Source organism: Canis lupus, chromosome 6 (assembly GCF_048164855.1).
Source record: "Canis lupus baileyi chromosome 6, mCanLup2.hap1, whole genome shotgun sequence".
NCBI classification, from domain to species: Eukaryota; Metazoa; Chordata; class Mammalia; order Carnivora; family Canidae; genus Canis; species Canis lupus.
In genome coordinates, this window is record NC_132843.1 from 37,699,892 (window position 1) to 37,716,151 (window position 16,260).

General features: G+C 38.5%; 1 protein-coding gene across 6 annotated transcripts in view; it reads right to left on the minus strand.

Annotated features, from left to right (window-relative positions):
• Positions 1-3,639: 3,639 nt before the first annotated feature.
• Positions 3,640-16,260, minus strand: part of SMAD2 (SMAD family member 2) — a 77,910-nt gene continuing 65,289 nt past the window's right edge. For 4 of the 6 annotated variants that reach the window (XM_072829509.1, XM_072829513.1, XM_072829507.1 and 1 more), the window contains 4 exons: positions 15,496-15,708; positions 12,673-12,810; positions 12,351-12,495; positions 3,640-8,617 (listed from right to left, as the gene is read on the minus strand). In XM_072829509.1, the coding sequence (XP_072685610.1) occupies positions 8,494-8,617; positions 12,351-12,495; positions 12,673-12,810; positions 15,496-15,708 (620 nt within the window). In that variant the 3' untranslated portion in view covers positions 3,640-8,493. The remainder of the gene's footprint in view (positions 8,618-12,350; positions 12,496-12,672; positions 12,811-15,495; positions 15,709-16,260) is intronic. The other 2 variants (XM_072829511.1, XM_072829510.1) reach the window with 1 other exon arrangement.

A 16,260-nucleotide genomic window follows, 5' to 3' on the forward strand; every position in this document is an offset into this window, starting at 1 on the left:
AGAATAAACTATAATGTGTAACTTCCCAGCACTGTGGGGTAGGCCTTATGTGTGTTGGAGGATGTGGTAGTATTAAGCAGTGCTGTCTGCGGGGTGGGGGTCGGGGGGCAGTAAACTTTTTATATAGCACAAAACTTAAAAAAAAGATGAGCTCTTAATATCATACTGCACCAGTATGTGAAATACATACAAATTTCTGTTTCCATATAACTTAGGGCATGGACAGCAAAATATAAACCCCCTCTAAAAAAGACCAGTTTAAAAGAAAATCAATTAAAACAATTAAAAATTAGTCCCATAATAACATGGTAAACAACTCAAATGGCTTTTTTTTTTTTTTAATGCTAGGAAAAATGTTCACCTTTCAATGGTGAAAGTACTGTTAACACAGGTAGAGAGCAAACAAGGTAAAAAGTGAAAGCACATACAGACACACACAAATATATATAAAAATTGACCAGAAATCACAGGACATTTAAGCAATGTTTTCTTAAGTAGAACTATTTTTTTTTTTTGTACTTTAAATAGACTAAAATATTTGGTGTGGGCGGGGAGGGAGGTGGGGAAGGAAACCAGTATTTCACAATTTTAACTTGAAAACCAGCTGCAATAAAGCCTCAGCTCATCGTTTAAAAAAACAAAACAAAACAGTGGAACCACATGGTACTCTTGACAACCATAGGATTAAAGCTTACAAAGAACACATCTACCATCTACATCACAGTGCACGGAGAATGCAGTCTCTGAGGACCACAGGCAAACAACAACAGACTCTGCATCCAGCATATTGCATTACAAAATTAATGCTATACTAGAAAAATCTCAGCTCCTGGGGTTGCTGTTCTGGCTGGTAAGCACCTGAAGGGCAGGGGGCTACGGGTACTGAGGCCACTGCTCAGTCTGGATCAGGACATCCAATTCCTTCACCTGCCGTTGGCTGATACATGCAGTAATCTCAATACAACAATCACTGAGAATGGACACTGCGTTCAGCTTCCTGAGCAGGACAGTCTGGGGAGTGTAGAGGAGGGTAGAGCATCAAAGGCCAGATTCTCCCTCAAGCAAGAAGGAATCCACAATCCCACTTGGTTTTCTCTTACTGCGATGTGAAAAAGGTCAACTTCCTATTAGACTTAACCCCATCAACAAATGATTTGTACTTACATACACACACAGGTTCTGAGGAACTTCACTCTCTTGCCTCTTCTGTGTTTCATTAAGCCCCCGCTTACCTTCCCTGAATTACTAAGGGTTAGTCTCACCATCATGCTGGTGCCTTAGCAGTTGTTGGTTGTGAATCTCACAATTCACCCACAGTAAATAATTGGAGGACACACATCCAGGTATCAGCAATGTTGACAGCCCTAAGACAGCTGAACGTTAACTGCAACATCACAACGTTTAAGGGAGTGAGGGTCAATCACAAGAACACCTAGGGTGACCGTTCCTGCTGTGCCCAGGACTTCCCCGGGTCTGAAAGTCAAAGTCCTGCGTCCAGGAAATGGCCCAGACCCAAGCACCCTGGGGCCGTCGGTCACCCTGAGCACAGCACTCACTCTTCCCTTCGGATCACTAAGAAAATGGTAAAAATTTTCAAGAGCGTAAAGCTACCTACGAGGGCATCAGCTCAAAAAATTTTTTGAGGACACTTGCTAATGGCTAGCTCCTGGGAAGTCCACACACACCTTATTTAACGGTGTCAATTCTAAGAACAGTCAGTGGTACCTAAGCAAATGAGTGATTGGTGTATATAAAAGTTCATTCTTGAAACCTGTTTTCAGACAAATGCTCTAAAGGTTCTCCTGGTTTTGTCCAGTTATATAGTATTTCACTGAATCTTTATGAGATTTTCAGAGCCAAATGAATAATTCAATTTTATATGTCTTTTCATTTTCTTTTTTTAGGTGAAAACACTCATTGCCAACTATTTCCCACATTCTTGCTTCATCTATTGAAAAGATTGCCAACTGGAGATATTCTCCTCAGATTACAAAGGCCCTGAATTGTTACTTATAACAGCCTTCTGCCAGAAGAGATGGCCTTGGGAAGAGACGGCAAGGAGTATTCTCAGATGTGCACATTTTTATTTTGCCTACAATGCTGGGATCTAGTTCAACAACTGAAGAACTGCTTTCATCTTACTCTAGTTTTCCTTGTTTTGCCCTCTTGTATAAAAATGGTTAGTGTCACAGCTTCACTATCACTAATAAAAAGATACAAATATTTATGCCTTAAAGGTCAGGGTCAGAAAAGCAAAAAGGAAACCTGAGGTAAAGTTGGTCTAAAAAGTGACCAATTTGGGTTCTGCATTTTGCCAACAAATAGGATTTAAAAAAAAAAAAAAAAAACAAAAAAAAAACCTAAATCCATGCAGGTTTACCTACTTGCTACATATGTGATTATTTTCCCCAATTTTAATTAATCTGTATGTATAGTTACATAAACCAACAAATGACTACATTCTTAAAGCAGGTACATACATTCACCAGAAAAGCACCCCATCCTTTCTCACTAATGTATGTTTTTTGTTTGAACAATCCAAAACTGTAAATAAGATGGACAAATGTAGTTCTTAAGGGACTTATTGAAAAAGGTAAAATCTCTTTGGGAGAAGAGACTTTAGTAAGATTTCTATCCCTACAGACAGATGCTGAGAATCAACTTTCTGCTATGGCATTGTAAAGGGTAGAACTTAATATAGAACCAGAAATATGGCAAGTTATCTAGTGACTAAGTGTAAAATAGCCAAAAGCTTTAAAGCCACAGAAAGAAGAAAAGTGGAGTGTGAAATGGGAAGTACATAATGAAGTATTTTTAGAATTCTAAAACTTCACTTTCATCATTTTATCAACATATTATGAATTTCCTGGCTCAATAAATCACCATCTTTAAGTAGAAATAGGAAGTAAATCCCTAATCGCCCCCCACCCACCCAAAAGAGCAAAGTGAAAATTCTGAAGAAGACTAAGAGCTTTTTTCTTCTTTCTGGAGGGTAGGAGAGAACATCATCTTCCAGGAATTGTTTTGAAGAAAAATCTAAAAGTCCTTTGTGTGGTATTCATGAATCCTCATTCCCATCAGCAGCAGCATTTTTCTTCCAAGGGCCCTTACATCGCAACCAGTGGCTGAAATTTGGGATCTGCTATGGATCTCATGGCAGCAAACCAATCAACACTCAAGTTAACTAAGTAAGGCTAACACACTCTGGACAGATCCTCTATGAACCGGAGATGACCCAAAGAACTTGGGAAAATCCATTTCTGTTGAGCACAGCTAAAAAAAAATTAGGTCTCAGCCACCTTAGGCTGCCCATGACTACAGGAGAACTTGACTCAGTGGTGCTACTTGCCACAGTATCTTAAGCAGCTTAGCAATCTTAAAGCAAGAGGGAAAAGTGGGGGGGGGGGGGGGCAATCTAATAACAACAAAAAAGTTAACCCTCAACTAGTACCTTTCAGAGACCACTGGATATATAATAATTTAATGAATGAGTGTCTACTGCAGCTCTTTTTGATGTTAATGAATTCCAGTTATCATTCTTAATTATCAAGCTGCCTTAAAAATGGCATACTAACTGAACCACCAAATCACAACTCTGGCAGAATAAATAAATAACTCTGAAGATCTGAAAGGAAAATGTCCACAAGCAAATTAGGGAACTTTTACTGAGGTTAGAGATTTTAAACAACAGAATCATTCAATGGTGTTAAAACGTAAGCAGATAAATGACCCCTACGCTGTGTTCAGGTTTTTCTAGGAGTGCGTAGGTATACATAATGCATACACACACTTTATATAATTTATTTCCTACTAAAAAGATTTAAGGCAGTTTTGCTATATATAAAGTTACCTATAATATCCAAGATAAAACGGTTCTTCTCAAGAAATTATATGAACACATTAGACAAGTTCTTATTACAAAGGTTATTATGAAGCTGTCTATATCTAGTATAGCTGACATTTCCTGGTTGAGGCTCCAAACACAGGAATTCCACTCCAAGAGATGATCTGCCCCTCAATCTCCATACATAAAAGGTAGTCTGAACAGATAGAATATTCATGAAAACTTGAAAAGGAAGAAATAAAAGGAACTCATTAGTAGGATTCTGACTACCTAGAGACCACTCACTACCATCGTTACTCTTGCCTGTACTAAATACAACAATCCAATATGCTCCAAGGTGGAAATGGGCTAGTATTACAGGAAACCATTGGCTGCAACTGCTGGAAAAGTTCCTAATCCTAAACGTAATTTAAAATAGAATCTGTAATTCATGCTATTTGCTAGTCACAAAGACATTTAACTGAAGAGCCATTTTTAAGATTTAGGTGACTGACCAATGGGAACAAAATCAACCTTCATGGTGAAGAAATTAGGACCCTGGGTATGAAAAGCACCATCTTTTTCATCTTTAGTAGAGTTCAATGGAGAGAAAACATTCTGATGTCTGCAGATAAAACATGGCTGGCACGGAGGAGGGCAACCAGTAAGACCACAAGGGATACATTCTGTGATGAGGAGAGGAAAAATACAATTCAGTTGATAAATATTAAGAATTTAGCAGAGAAACGCTCATGAAGCAAAGAAACTGGGCAATAATTTGTCATGTCTGAACATCGATGAGTTGGATCAGAGTAAGAGAAAAGATCCTGTGCTGCTTATGTCCACAGACTATCTAGTTATCAATGGTGTGGAAGGAGGCAGTCTATGAAATCATCATGTGCAGCTACAAAAGATGAACACAAAGACAAATTTTAAATAAGGTGAACATTCTTTTACTTTATAACTCACCATCAACCAGACCAGGAGAGTAGTGAGTACTGAATAAATGCTCCAAGTGTAGAAAGAAAGGGAGAAGAGAAGAGGAGAGAGGAGAGAGGAGACAGGAGAGAAGAGAGAAGAGAAACAACAAAACACAAAAAGATCTTAAAGGTGTATTTGGACAGCTTTTGGAAGAGGTAGAGAAACCATCTGGGCACATATAGTCTTTTACTTGATTTCAATTAGCGAGAGACCAGACTGATTGTTTTTCACCTTCAAAGTCTTGGTCTTGATTGAAACCGACCTAAAAGGCACAAATAAACTGGAATTAAAATAATTTTGACAAAGGAGAAAATATGACAAGTGTAAAGGCAGATGAATCAAGCAAAACCGATACAGTTTAAGATTAAAAAAAAAAAAACCCTAGATATTAAACAATTCGCAATTATGTACTTGGAATACAGACTAGGAGTACTGAATAAGAATATTTAGCTTTCAAGAAAAATTAGGGAAGATTCCTTCTGGCAAAGTGGCAGGTCCTGAGTGAGGAATAACCCCACAGCTTGAGGGCCAGACTAAATCCTAGCCATCTCTTCATTACTCAGCACCTACCACCGTGGCCGGATAAAGGGATACATCAATAAATGTTTACTGAGTGAATGGATGACATAATGTGTAATTAGTATAACTGGTGTAGTTCAAATATAATCAGGAAGTTTCTCTGAAATAGAAGGAAAGAACACAAGCAGGGTTGTTCCAAAGGGGGGGCCGAAGTCCACTCATATGTTCTAATCCTAAACAGTACTTACACAGACTTTTCAAACTTTTTTTTTCTAAAAAAGCAGTAAAACTCTTAAAAAAAAAAAAAAGGAAGAAAGAAATCTCTATATAACTCCATTACAGGGTAAAAACGAAGCTGCCACTAGTTAAACCAAAGTCAATGGGAACATGGGAACACCACCAGCCTCCCGATTCCCCACGGCATCTATAGATTTGACTGTGCAGACCACCATCCAGTTTAGAAATGGGACTGAAACATGTTTATCACTTCTCATGTGAAACAAAGAAAGTGACCACTGTGGGAGGGGAATTCTAAATAATGTTGCTAATTTAAATAGAAGCAAAATTCAACATCAAAGAGAACTCATCATTTAGAAGAATGAAAGCCCCAATAAAGAGGGGGGAAAATCAACAAAATGTAGGCCACAGTAGACAGGACAGATGTAAGAAATAGCATCTCCAAAAAAACACGTAAGATCGTTAAACACCAGGGCAACTGCTCGACAGGTCTAAGTGCTCAGTACAACAGGTATTTCTAAAGAGTTGAGTCCCAGTTCAATACTGTAGGGAAGAACCTCAACACAGTTATGGAGATGTAATCACTACTGGAATGCTGTCGTTGGCACTGCTTCACCTACCACCTCAATCCAAGAGTGAGTGACTGCCAGGCCCTTCTGCCACTTTCAAAGTTGTTTTCTGCACCCACAACCGTTCCCAGCATCACCACCAGTTCTCACAGAAGTTCAAGCCTTCCAAAGGGCAGAGGCTGCTGGTCTGACAGTCATACCTAGGACATATGAACCGACAAAGTAAGGCCACCCTCAACTATTAGAAATTATAGAATGCTTTTGGTCCTCGAGTTTGGATCTCTGTAGAGACTTCGGGGTAAGCATTAATAACTAATAATGAGTTTCTTTCACAATGAGCCTTGGCATTTGGTGCCTTTCTCCATGCCAGGAACACCAATCTCCTGGGGGTCTCCCCGTGGCTTGCTCCCTTCTCACATCAGATGTCCGCTCAAGCATCGCTTCTTTAGAGAAGCCTTTCTTGCTGTGCTCTACCATAAGCTCTACCTGCTTATCTCCCTCATAGACAAATGAACTAACTAAGGGTTACAACAGTAACTGAAGTCTTGGCCAGGGCTGGGACTGGATCTGTCTTGTTCACTTTTACCCAACGTCAAGAAAGTTCCTGGTGCACATAACAGGTGAACAGTAAATATTTGCTGAAAGAATTAAAAATGACTACCAAGTCTGCATGAACACTAACATGTACTCACAAATATAGGAAAACAGGGCAGTATCTAGTAGAAAACATTCAAATGCTGTGAATATTGAAAATGATACCTGTAGAGACAGCTGAACATGGTTTCAAAAAGTAAGTACCAAAAGTGTCTATCTCCAAAAACCTGAAAATTTACTAGAAGGGGGTTGGGAGTGGCTATCCCCATTTCTAAAGAGATGCAAACAAGAAGCATTTAAACTGCAGAGTCAACATCAAACAAGGATTGTCTGCCACCAAATGGACTACCAACAGAGCTTCTGGAATCTTCTCTCACCACAGAGCATAAAATGTCATTGGTTATAATAGTCAACCACACATTCAGGATTAGTTAAGAACAGCTCAGACTGTAGGTAATTAGAAGCTAAAAAACTTGCTAAACTGCTTCTCCCCAATTTTTAAAATTCTGAATTCATAATTAGGTAAAATAACATAGATTTTTTATAAATTTAATACAACATACTTTAAAAACAGATGACCCTTATCTGCTGATCATACCTCAGCATCACTCTTGTAGGTATTTTGCAGACACAATTACAATTACAAAAGGTCCATTTCATAATACAATCTGGTAATTAAATCAAATGAAACTCAGAGAGCACTAGGTCTGCTATTGAAATATTTTAAAATAGCTTTTAAAAAAGAGTGTTTATATCTATAGATTGGCTTTAAAAAAAGGATAAATATACTGAAGCAATTGTAGCATATCCCTGAAAATAATTATACTGCCATTTGTGTTTTTATGAGGTGTAAGGATAAATCAACAGACTGCTTGGTTACACAAGTCTATTACTATCCATTGAAATCTGTTGTTAAGACAAAGGGACTTACTCCATAGGAACTTGCACTGTGCCCCAGAATTAACTGGTGCTGGCAGTATCAGTGCCACCATTACTAGTGATGGATATCATGCTACACAGTTTTGGTATCAGGGCAAAAGTGGAAGGAGAAGAGGTCTGGAAAGATTTTCTGCAAAGTTTCCATACAGTGAGATGTAGCAGTAAATAACACAAGATGAATGTTTATAAGACCCATTGAACACATTAAGGTCAAGGATTTCAAAAGTTAATCCACTTTTCTTCCCCCAAGGGTTTATTTTTGGTAAAAGGCAAAAAAATTAGTTTTTCTACAAGGGAACTCTGCTTCTAAATGATAATTTGAAAATCTTGATATATATTATATATTAAAAAAGACACACAAAAATAACGGAGAGGTGGGAATAACAGATTAGGTACTGTAACTTTATAAAGGCTTGCCTAAATCAAGAAGCAGCACACACACACACACCTAATTTATGCAAACTAAAAATGTATATAAACAGCACAATACTGTGATACTGGATCATGATACGTTACCTGTACACATAACTACTACTGTTATTAATAGACCTTTGGGACATTCAGTTTTATGCCCACCAAGACATCAGTTAAGTCTTTAAAATCTTCTTTTTCTCCTGTATGGGAGGGTATTTCTAGACACTAATTTTCCCATCTAATATTTGAATATAGGAAACCGATTCCACAAGGTGCTTCAATTGATGAGACCTCAAGTGCTGTTTTTCTTTCTTGAATTTTTGGACAGTAACCAGTCCATGGGGACCACACACAAATACTATGACAGAAGAGTTGTTACATTAAGTCTTTTGATGGGATCTGAGTGGTGACGAAGCTTTATGACATGCTTGAGCAACGCACTGAAGGGGATCCCATCTGAGTTAATACTTTGTCCAACCACTGTAGAGGTCCATTCAGATGAAGTTCAATCCAGCAAGGAGTGCTCGTTACCGTCTGCCTTCTATTTAAAAGAATACAAGAAAATAATTATGAAATTAAAAGAATATGGCGATGTTCAACAACATGCATTAAGAATTTAGTTAAATTAAAAGGCTGTATATACTAAAGCCTACATTCTTTAGGACAAGTATGAAGTCTGAATAGCTATTACTCTGAAAATTATTTAATCCTCCAAGTCTAACAAAATACTTCTAGTGACTTTTATTTTTTTTTTGCTTTTAAAGAAATTAACAAAAACATTCATTTCTCTTCAAATTAAAATTAGGAGGGTGACCTGACTACTTACCAACTAAAACGAGACACCTTTCAGAGTGAATGAATAGTCACTATTAATAATCAGGCCAGGAACAAGGGACTCAAACCAGGACTGTCCCAAGCAAACCAAAAAACACAGTCACCCTACTGATTAATCAATCGCAGAGCAGAGGATCCTCAAATACCAAGTCAAGTCTAAATAGAACAGGGTTCAAATTTCAAGTGTACCAAAACAAAACAGAATTCTGACCGAAGCTTATCACAGAATGTTCAGAGCTAGAGGTCGGCCTTCCCTGACAAGGCCAATGAAACATCTCTGTTAGAAACATGGGTGCAAGCTTTTAATAGAAACACCTCCAGCATTTCGACATAATGGGACTCTGGGAACTACAAACTGTTTAGTGACGTCCCGTCACTTGCTCACATACTGATCTGAGTTCTGTCTTATTTATTATCTACAGTAAGTCAGCGAGTCTGCTTGCTGCTTCACTGTGACCGCCCTACAAACACAAGAAAAGGCCATTATCAAACCTTCAGCTCCAAGTGACACATGCTCACTATAACTTAAAACTGCATCTCAAAGGTTGTGGTTTTCTATAGCAGATGGTGTCAGTGCCGCACTGTACCCTCTGGAGTTTTCAGCATTCTCTTGCCGACTAACAATCGCGTATCTCTGAATTCCTGTGCCTAACAACTTCTCTGCTCGGGCCACATGTGCAGACCACAAATGCTAGGAAATTACCTCCCCAGGAGCAGCTCTTACCCAATGACATGGGAACTGGCATTTAAACACCCGGTTTCCTTTCCTTCTGGGTGGGATAATTCTGTACGTTCATTACAGTTTCCCATGTTTTCCTAGGGGAATAAGCTCTAATGACCCACCCAACACAGCAGCAGGCTTAATAATGGTTTTGGCTGCCTTCCCTCCCCTACCTCACTTCTCTATTTCCTCCTTCCTTACCAGTGCGTCCTCCATTTCCTGAACCAACTCCTAGCATTTGAATCCTTGTCTCGGGGTCTGAGACATACACTAAGATGTTGATATGGGATCATTCCTAAAACATGACAGATTTGAGGAACAGTCTCAAATCTGACCTGTACAAACCCATGGTCGTATTTTGATTCGGACAGTACATTTTGGCTTATGCAGCTTAGCATTGCACTGGCACACTGTACAAGTTAGCTCATGTAATCCAGGAGGCAGAGGCCAGACTGACCCTTCTCCATCTGCCACCCTCTGTTCTTCCTGTTGTTTCTCAAAGAAGTTTCTCCTGCTTTCTAGCTCTCCCTCAGATCAGGCCTTCTGCAGGCTTTTGCCAAGATCTCTTTGAATTTTGATTCTGTCATTTGCTGAATTCTGGGTACTTCTCAGTTTGTTTTCGGTCAGATCATTTCAGTCAGAAGGTTCATCAGATGAACCTTTGGGAATCATTCCTAATCCAGTCACTGAATGGGGAGTAGGTTTCAGAATACTGTCAGTGGTCTTGTTTGGGCACAGAAATGCACCCAAAACATTATTTATCCCCTACCTATTTATTCACTTCAGTAACAATTCACTTAACTCAGACATATTTCTTCAGTTAAATATATAAACTCTTTGCACATCTATATTGCTTACTACATTTCCTGATTTTTATGCTGGCAAATATGCTGGTAATAAAGAAACTGAAAAACAGTTTGAGAAATCTTGCCCTGAGATCTACCCCCACAGCTCCAGCATCATTAAGGATAAAAGGTTCCTGGTAACCACCAACAGTTCACAGAGAGCAGGTACCTGACATTATTCTGATCTATAGATGTTAAAGGAAACTAGTTTACTACCCAAAGTAGATCTATCTGACTATATACCAATAAAAACATACTGTATGTTACCACTTCTCATCATTACAGTTTTTAAATTCTCCCCAGGTTTAAGAATGGCAGAGTGCACAGTGCACCCAGGGCAGCACCTCTCTTCCACCAAGTAAAACTGCCCTTGGCAGGAGAGCTATAAACACACGTGTAAGTCTCCCCGCTCTCGGCAGTTCATGTTTAATGGCACTAAATTTCTACTATCGTGTTCTGTAATTCTCATCTTTTGAAGAAAAAAAACCTGTGACCTAAAAGCCTGGTATCAGATGGTGCCACCTCAATCTAATTTTTAATATCAACTCAGGCCAATTCAAGCCCAAAGCAAAAAGGAGCTCTGTGCTCTTTTAAAGCATCACACCTTAAAAGGGAAATGATTAAATGAATTTTTCTACAATTATAACCTGGCCAAAATAAAGACAAGTCTTTATTCTAGGATACAAATATACGAAACAGTATTGATTTTTATAAAAGTATTCACCCAGCAGACCTCAGGTTTCACCATCTCAAGAGACACACACCTCCCCAAATTTGTTGAAGGTAGAGAATCAAGTCCAAATGAAATGAAACACATTCTGAAGAAGAGGCTCAAACTGCCAGGTAAGAAACAGGAATATGATGACTACTGTACATGAATACCTTTGCATGCGAGTGCTCACAGTGAGCAAAACTAGCTGGAGGAGGACTAAGTACTTTACTCATGGTTCCAGCCTTAAATATGCTAAGGGAGTCTTCTGTTCCTCTCATGTGGAATCCAGTCCATGCTTTAATTTGGTAATAACCTAACTTGCTTTATCCTCCGCTGACAACCTAACTTCTGTAGAACTCAGTTTTGTAATGTTACTACCACCCTTGGAGAGGGCGTTAAGAGGCAAGGAAAGCTCTCCTCAAGTCCATCTCCATGGACTCCTCTCCACCATGTAGAGAGTGCCCCTGGGCAAATTCTCAAATCTTTTCTACGCCTATTTCCAACTAAGTATTAGTCTGAACTACTTTTTGCAACCATATAAAAAGAGACAATAGAAATAGTGATTCTTAGCCAGGCCGCAATGTGTGATGTCCTGCACTGAAAACACGGCACAGCACCTGACATCTGCCAAGTATGCCCTTCTATTACTGAATGAAGCTCTACCTCTTAACCTTACATTCCACTGGTCTCTAATGATCTGTCCAGATATATTCTTACTTTCTGTACTCCAGCTGAACTGAACTGTATGCTAGTGTCAGCATCATAGTTTCGCAACCCCTCATACCAACCTGAAATCCTAGGCATCTTTCACAACCTAGATCATGTGCCATCTCTACTGGAAGCCTTCCCTGAGCCCCTGGGAAAATGTCTCTCCTTCTACAAACTGACATTAGCCTTCAAATATACCTCTTTTATGGTATTTAATACTCTGCACTACATTACAGTGCATGTCTGAACAGGGTTTAATTCTGTCCTCTACAATGCCAGCACAGGCATTTGCAGGGGTTTCAAAGGCAGAGACCTCCAAGTTCCTCATGTTACTTTGCATATGCTCTTCTGACTCCATAAGCTTAGGGATACGTGGAAACTCCACGAGAACCAAAGGATAGAAGAAAAAAGAATTACATTGTGGAAATTGAAGAACTGAGTATGTTTTTCATACCGGTATTCTGCTCCCCATCCTTTCACAAAACTCATTCTTATGGTGCACATTCTAGTTAGCTGATACACGGCTTCAAAACCCTGATTAACAGACTGAGCCAGGAGAGCAGCAAATTCCTGATTGTTGAAGATCTTCAGATTACAGCCTAGGATTGAAAAAAGTAAAAACTGTGTAAAAAAAGAGTATCATTATAAGACAAGAATTTTTAAAGGGCTACTTGTCTTAAAATACAAGTATGCAAATCATCTCCTGATTCCTAAAATTAACAGCAACCAGAAAAATTCGGCACATTGAGGGTTTATTAACACTGGTGGATCCATACCTGGTGGAATTTTACACACTGTCGCAGGGTGCCAGCCGTATCTCTGGTTACAGTTGGGGCTCTGCACAAAGATTGCACTATCACTTAGGCACTCAGCAAAAACCTCTCCACCTATGTAATATAAGCGTACTCCTCTTCCTAAAACAAAATACATATGGGATCAGTTTTATAACATTTCCTGTTTCAGCATCGCTTTGGAAGAGTCTCTCTTGGACGAGTCTTAAAGTGATAGAAGGTATTTTGATAACCTTTTCCACAGTAATGGTTTTCTGAAGTCTAACTTTGAAATATACCACTCTATATCGTTCTAAGTATTTTTTAACAATGATTTTATTGATTTCAAAAAATAATAAATGCTTGCCCAAAGTATTGAGAAAATGCAGAAAAACACATGGCTAGTAAAACAAAGAATTTCATACAAATTATATATTCTAAAATAAGTAAAAGAAATTATGTTTGAAGGAATTAAAACTCTTTGGATAAACATGCATTCACTGTAATAAACTGTATTTCCTTAACAATCCCACCAACGTTAAGAAAAAAGCAAATATAAATCAAGAGGTTAGAGTCATTTGCCCTTTTTAAAATTACGTTATAAAATAAATAAAATAAAAAATAAAATAAAATTACATGTTAAGGTGATGACCAAATCCCTATATAGATAAGCAGAATTAGGTGAGAAAAAATTATGCTGGGAGATTTTAATAGACTTCTTTCAGAATCTAACAAATCAAACACACACAAAATTAATTAGAGACATAAGAATTTTAAAAAGCCAACTGTGAAAGGCAGAGATCTGAGACAGCACCTAAGATTCTCACCCTTGGTGTATATGCATCTCTATTATTCAGTCAAGCATGAATCTGCTGTTAATAAGGAGTTTTCCAGATGTAATTAAGGTCTCAAATCAGCTGACCTCAAGAAAAGGGCCTGACTTAATCAGGTGATGTATCTTAGAACAGAGTGGATTGTCCCTGGTTAAAGTGGATTCAAAATGTGAGAGGGAGGGTTCAACAGCAGAGATTCTCTGCGGCTTGTGGCAAGGAATGCCAATGGCCTCTAGCTACTCAGAGAAGCTTTCAATGAACAGTGCAAGAAATGAGGACCTTGGGGCTACAACTTCAGAGAAGCGGACTCTGCAACAATCATGTGAGCTTGGAGAGGACTTAAAGCTCCAGACAAGAACACAGCTCAGTCAACACCATGGTCTCCCCTCATGAGACCCAGAGGAGATTTCTAACCCATGCCTAGACTCCTGACCTGCAGTAACTGTGACATCACAAATTTTTGTTGTTTCAGGCTGGTAGGTGTGTATTAACGTGTTATCCAGCACAAGAAAACTAACAGAATCACCTACAGGCCAGATTTAATACATCAACACAGAACCTGACACCCTGATCTCATGACCCTAGAATATTGTAAGACCATCAAATATGTACCTGACCATCAGGAAAAGATTAAATCCAGAAAGTAGAGATTTTCCAGGCTCTAATTGAAACCACCCAATAAGTTAGAAATCAAAGGAAAAAGACAATCCAATAATTACAGCAATCTAAAATTGTGCAGAGAAGTATATATGGTAGAGGAAATCCTCCATTAAACCTGCATGTAGCACCCCAATTAAAACACAGGCAAAAAGAGAAGTATTTTAGTTAAGGGTCGGGTGGGTATTCAGAAGCCTTCCTGACCCACAAGACACCTAAGATTATCCAAACTTTACACATCAAGCAAGACTTCAGAAATTCCACCCAGAGCAAAGTCACAGCATTGTGCAGAATTGCACTCACTCTTTAGTGACCAGTTTTACTTCTCACGAGAAGTGATGGTTTAATTCATCAGAAACAGAAGCAAACTATTGTTACAAAGGGTTACTTTAAGGTAATGAGAACTATGTCCAATTATATTAGTGGCACTCAAACTTTTTTTTACCCCACTGCCAACAAAAATACAGGAGACCCCAAAGAGTCGTTGTTTGTGTGGATTATATCTATGGAAACTTACCACATTTGATACTAAAACTGAGATTTAAAAATGCATTAATTCATTTAGAAATCTAAATAATAGACCTATTACATATTAACAAAAATAACAAGGTTATGAAAAATAACTATTTCCCTTCCCCCTCAAATTAGTGGGAACAGCAATGCTTCATATTTTATAACTCTCTCTAATGTCTGGCTTTAACAGAAGAGAGTTGGATTCTTGTCAGACTCTACATGTAGTTGCTTGTAAAATCACATGCCTTGTAGCTTCTGGAATATTTCACTGTACATTCATGAGTGAACCAGAGTGAAAAAGGAAAACAGGATCTTAGTAACATTATGAAAATCGTTTGACCTCACAAAATTGCTAAAAGGGTACTGAGACTACGATGTCTGGAGATCCTCTGAATTATTTTTTGAGCTATGTGCTAAATAGCTGTTCTTGTTTAAAATCTCTTGCTTCAGATTAATGGTGAGTAGATTTAACTCTTTAATATATGAACTCATTGAAAGGGGAAAAACTAGGAGATGCCAACAAACTGAAAAAAAGTCATGATTTGCTAAAATTATAATTCTGAAATCTGAACATGATAATCTTATGACTGGTAGAGACTCAGCAAAGTAATTTTAACACATTTACTGAAGGACTTCCCAGTATCAAGGGTGCCAAATAAAGAGAGGCTGAAGATCCTGCAGATCTATTAAAGCAGCGAAGCCATGCACTTCACCTGCCAAAGATGAGGCAGGGGACATTGCACACCCTCTCTTGATGTGGTAAACCACACAGCGCTCACATTATGAGTATATATGGCACTGGTTCTTCACAAAGGGAAAAACATACCTATATGTCTTCTTGTCATTTCTACAGTCGCATTTCGGTTGACGTTGGAGAGCAACCCTAGGCAGAACCTCTCTGAGTTGGATGGATCTGTGAAACCGTCTACAGTGAGTGAGGGCTGTGATGCGTGGAAGGTCTCGCCAACCCTCTGGTTTAATTCATAATATGCTATTGAACACCAAAATGCAGGTTCTGAGTAAGTAACTGGCTGCAAATCTGGGGAAAAAAACCAAACCCATAAAAGCAAGAAATGTTGTGTGAACAGTTCAAGCCAAAAAGAGATTGAATATCATCATATATCTGTACATGTTCTATGCCAGCCTACACTGGCTACTGCTCAGGAAGCTGACTACAGCACAAACGCCAGTTTCCATTAGATCATACCAGATTTTCAATGTTTCAAATATCCCCCATCTCATTAAGTCATCTAATCTTCAAGCCATCTTTTTTACTTTATGGTGGGTCATGTTCTACTAGTAGTTTTATCCAAGTTCCTGTTCAAATATAAAACCATGGTAGGCAAAGTCAATCAACTTGCATAATAAAACTAATTTTGGGATAGGATGGGAGTGGAATAAAGCTAGAGCAAGGATTGAGTCAAAAGCCACAAGAAGCAAAATTCTATATAATAGGATACAAAATACGACATATTTTTGACATTGTCTATTTTAACAGGAGATTTTCCGTGAGTTACCCTAGTTACAAAAATAGAAAACCCACGCATACACAAAGAACAGAAAGTAATAAAACACAAAAAGCATGCAAGTG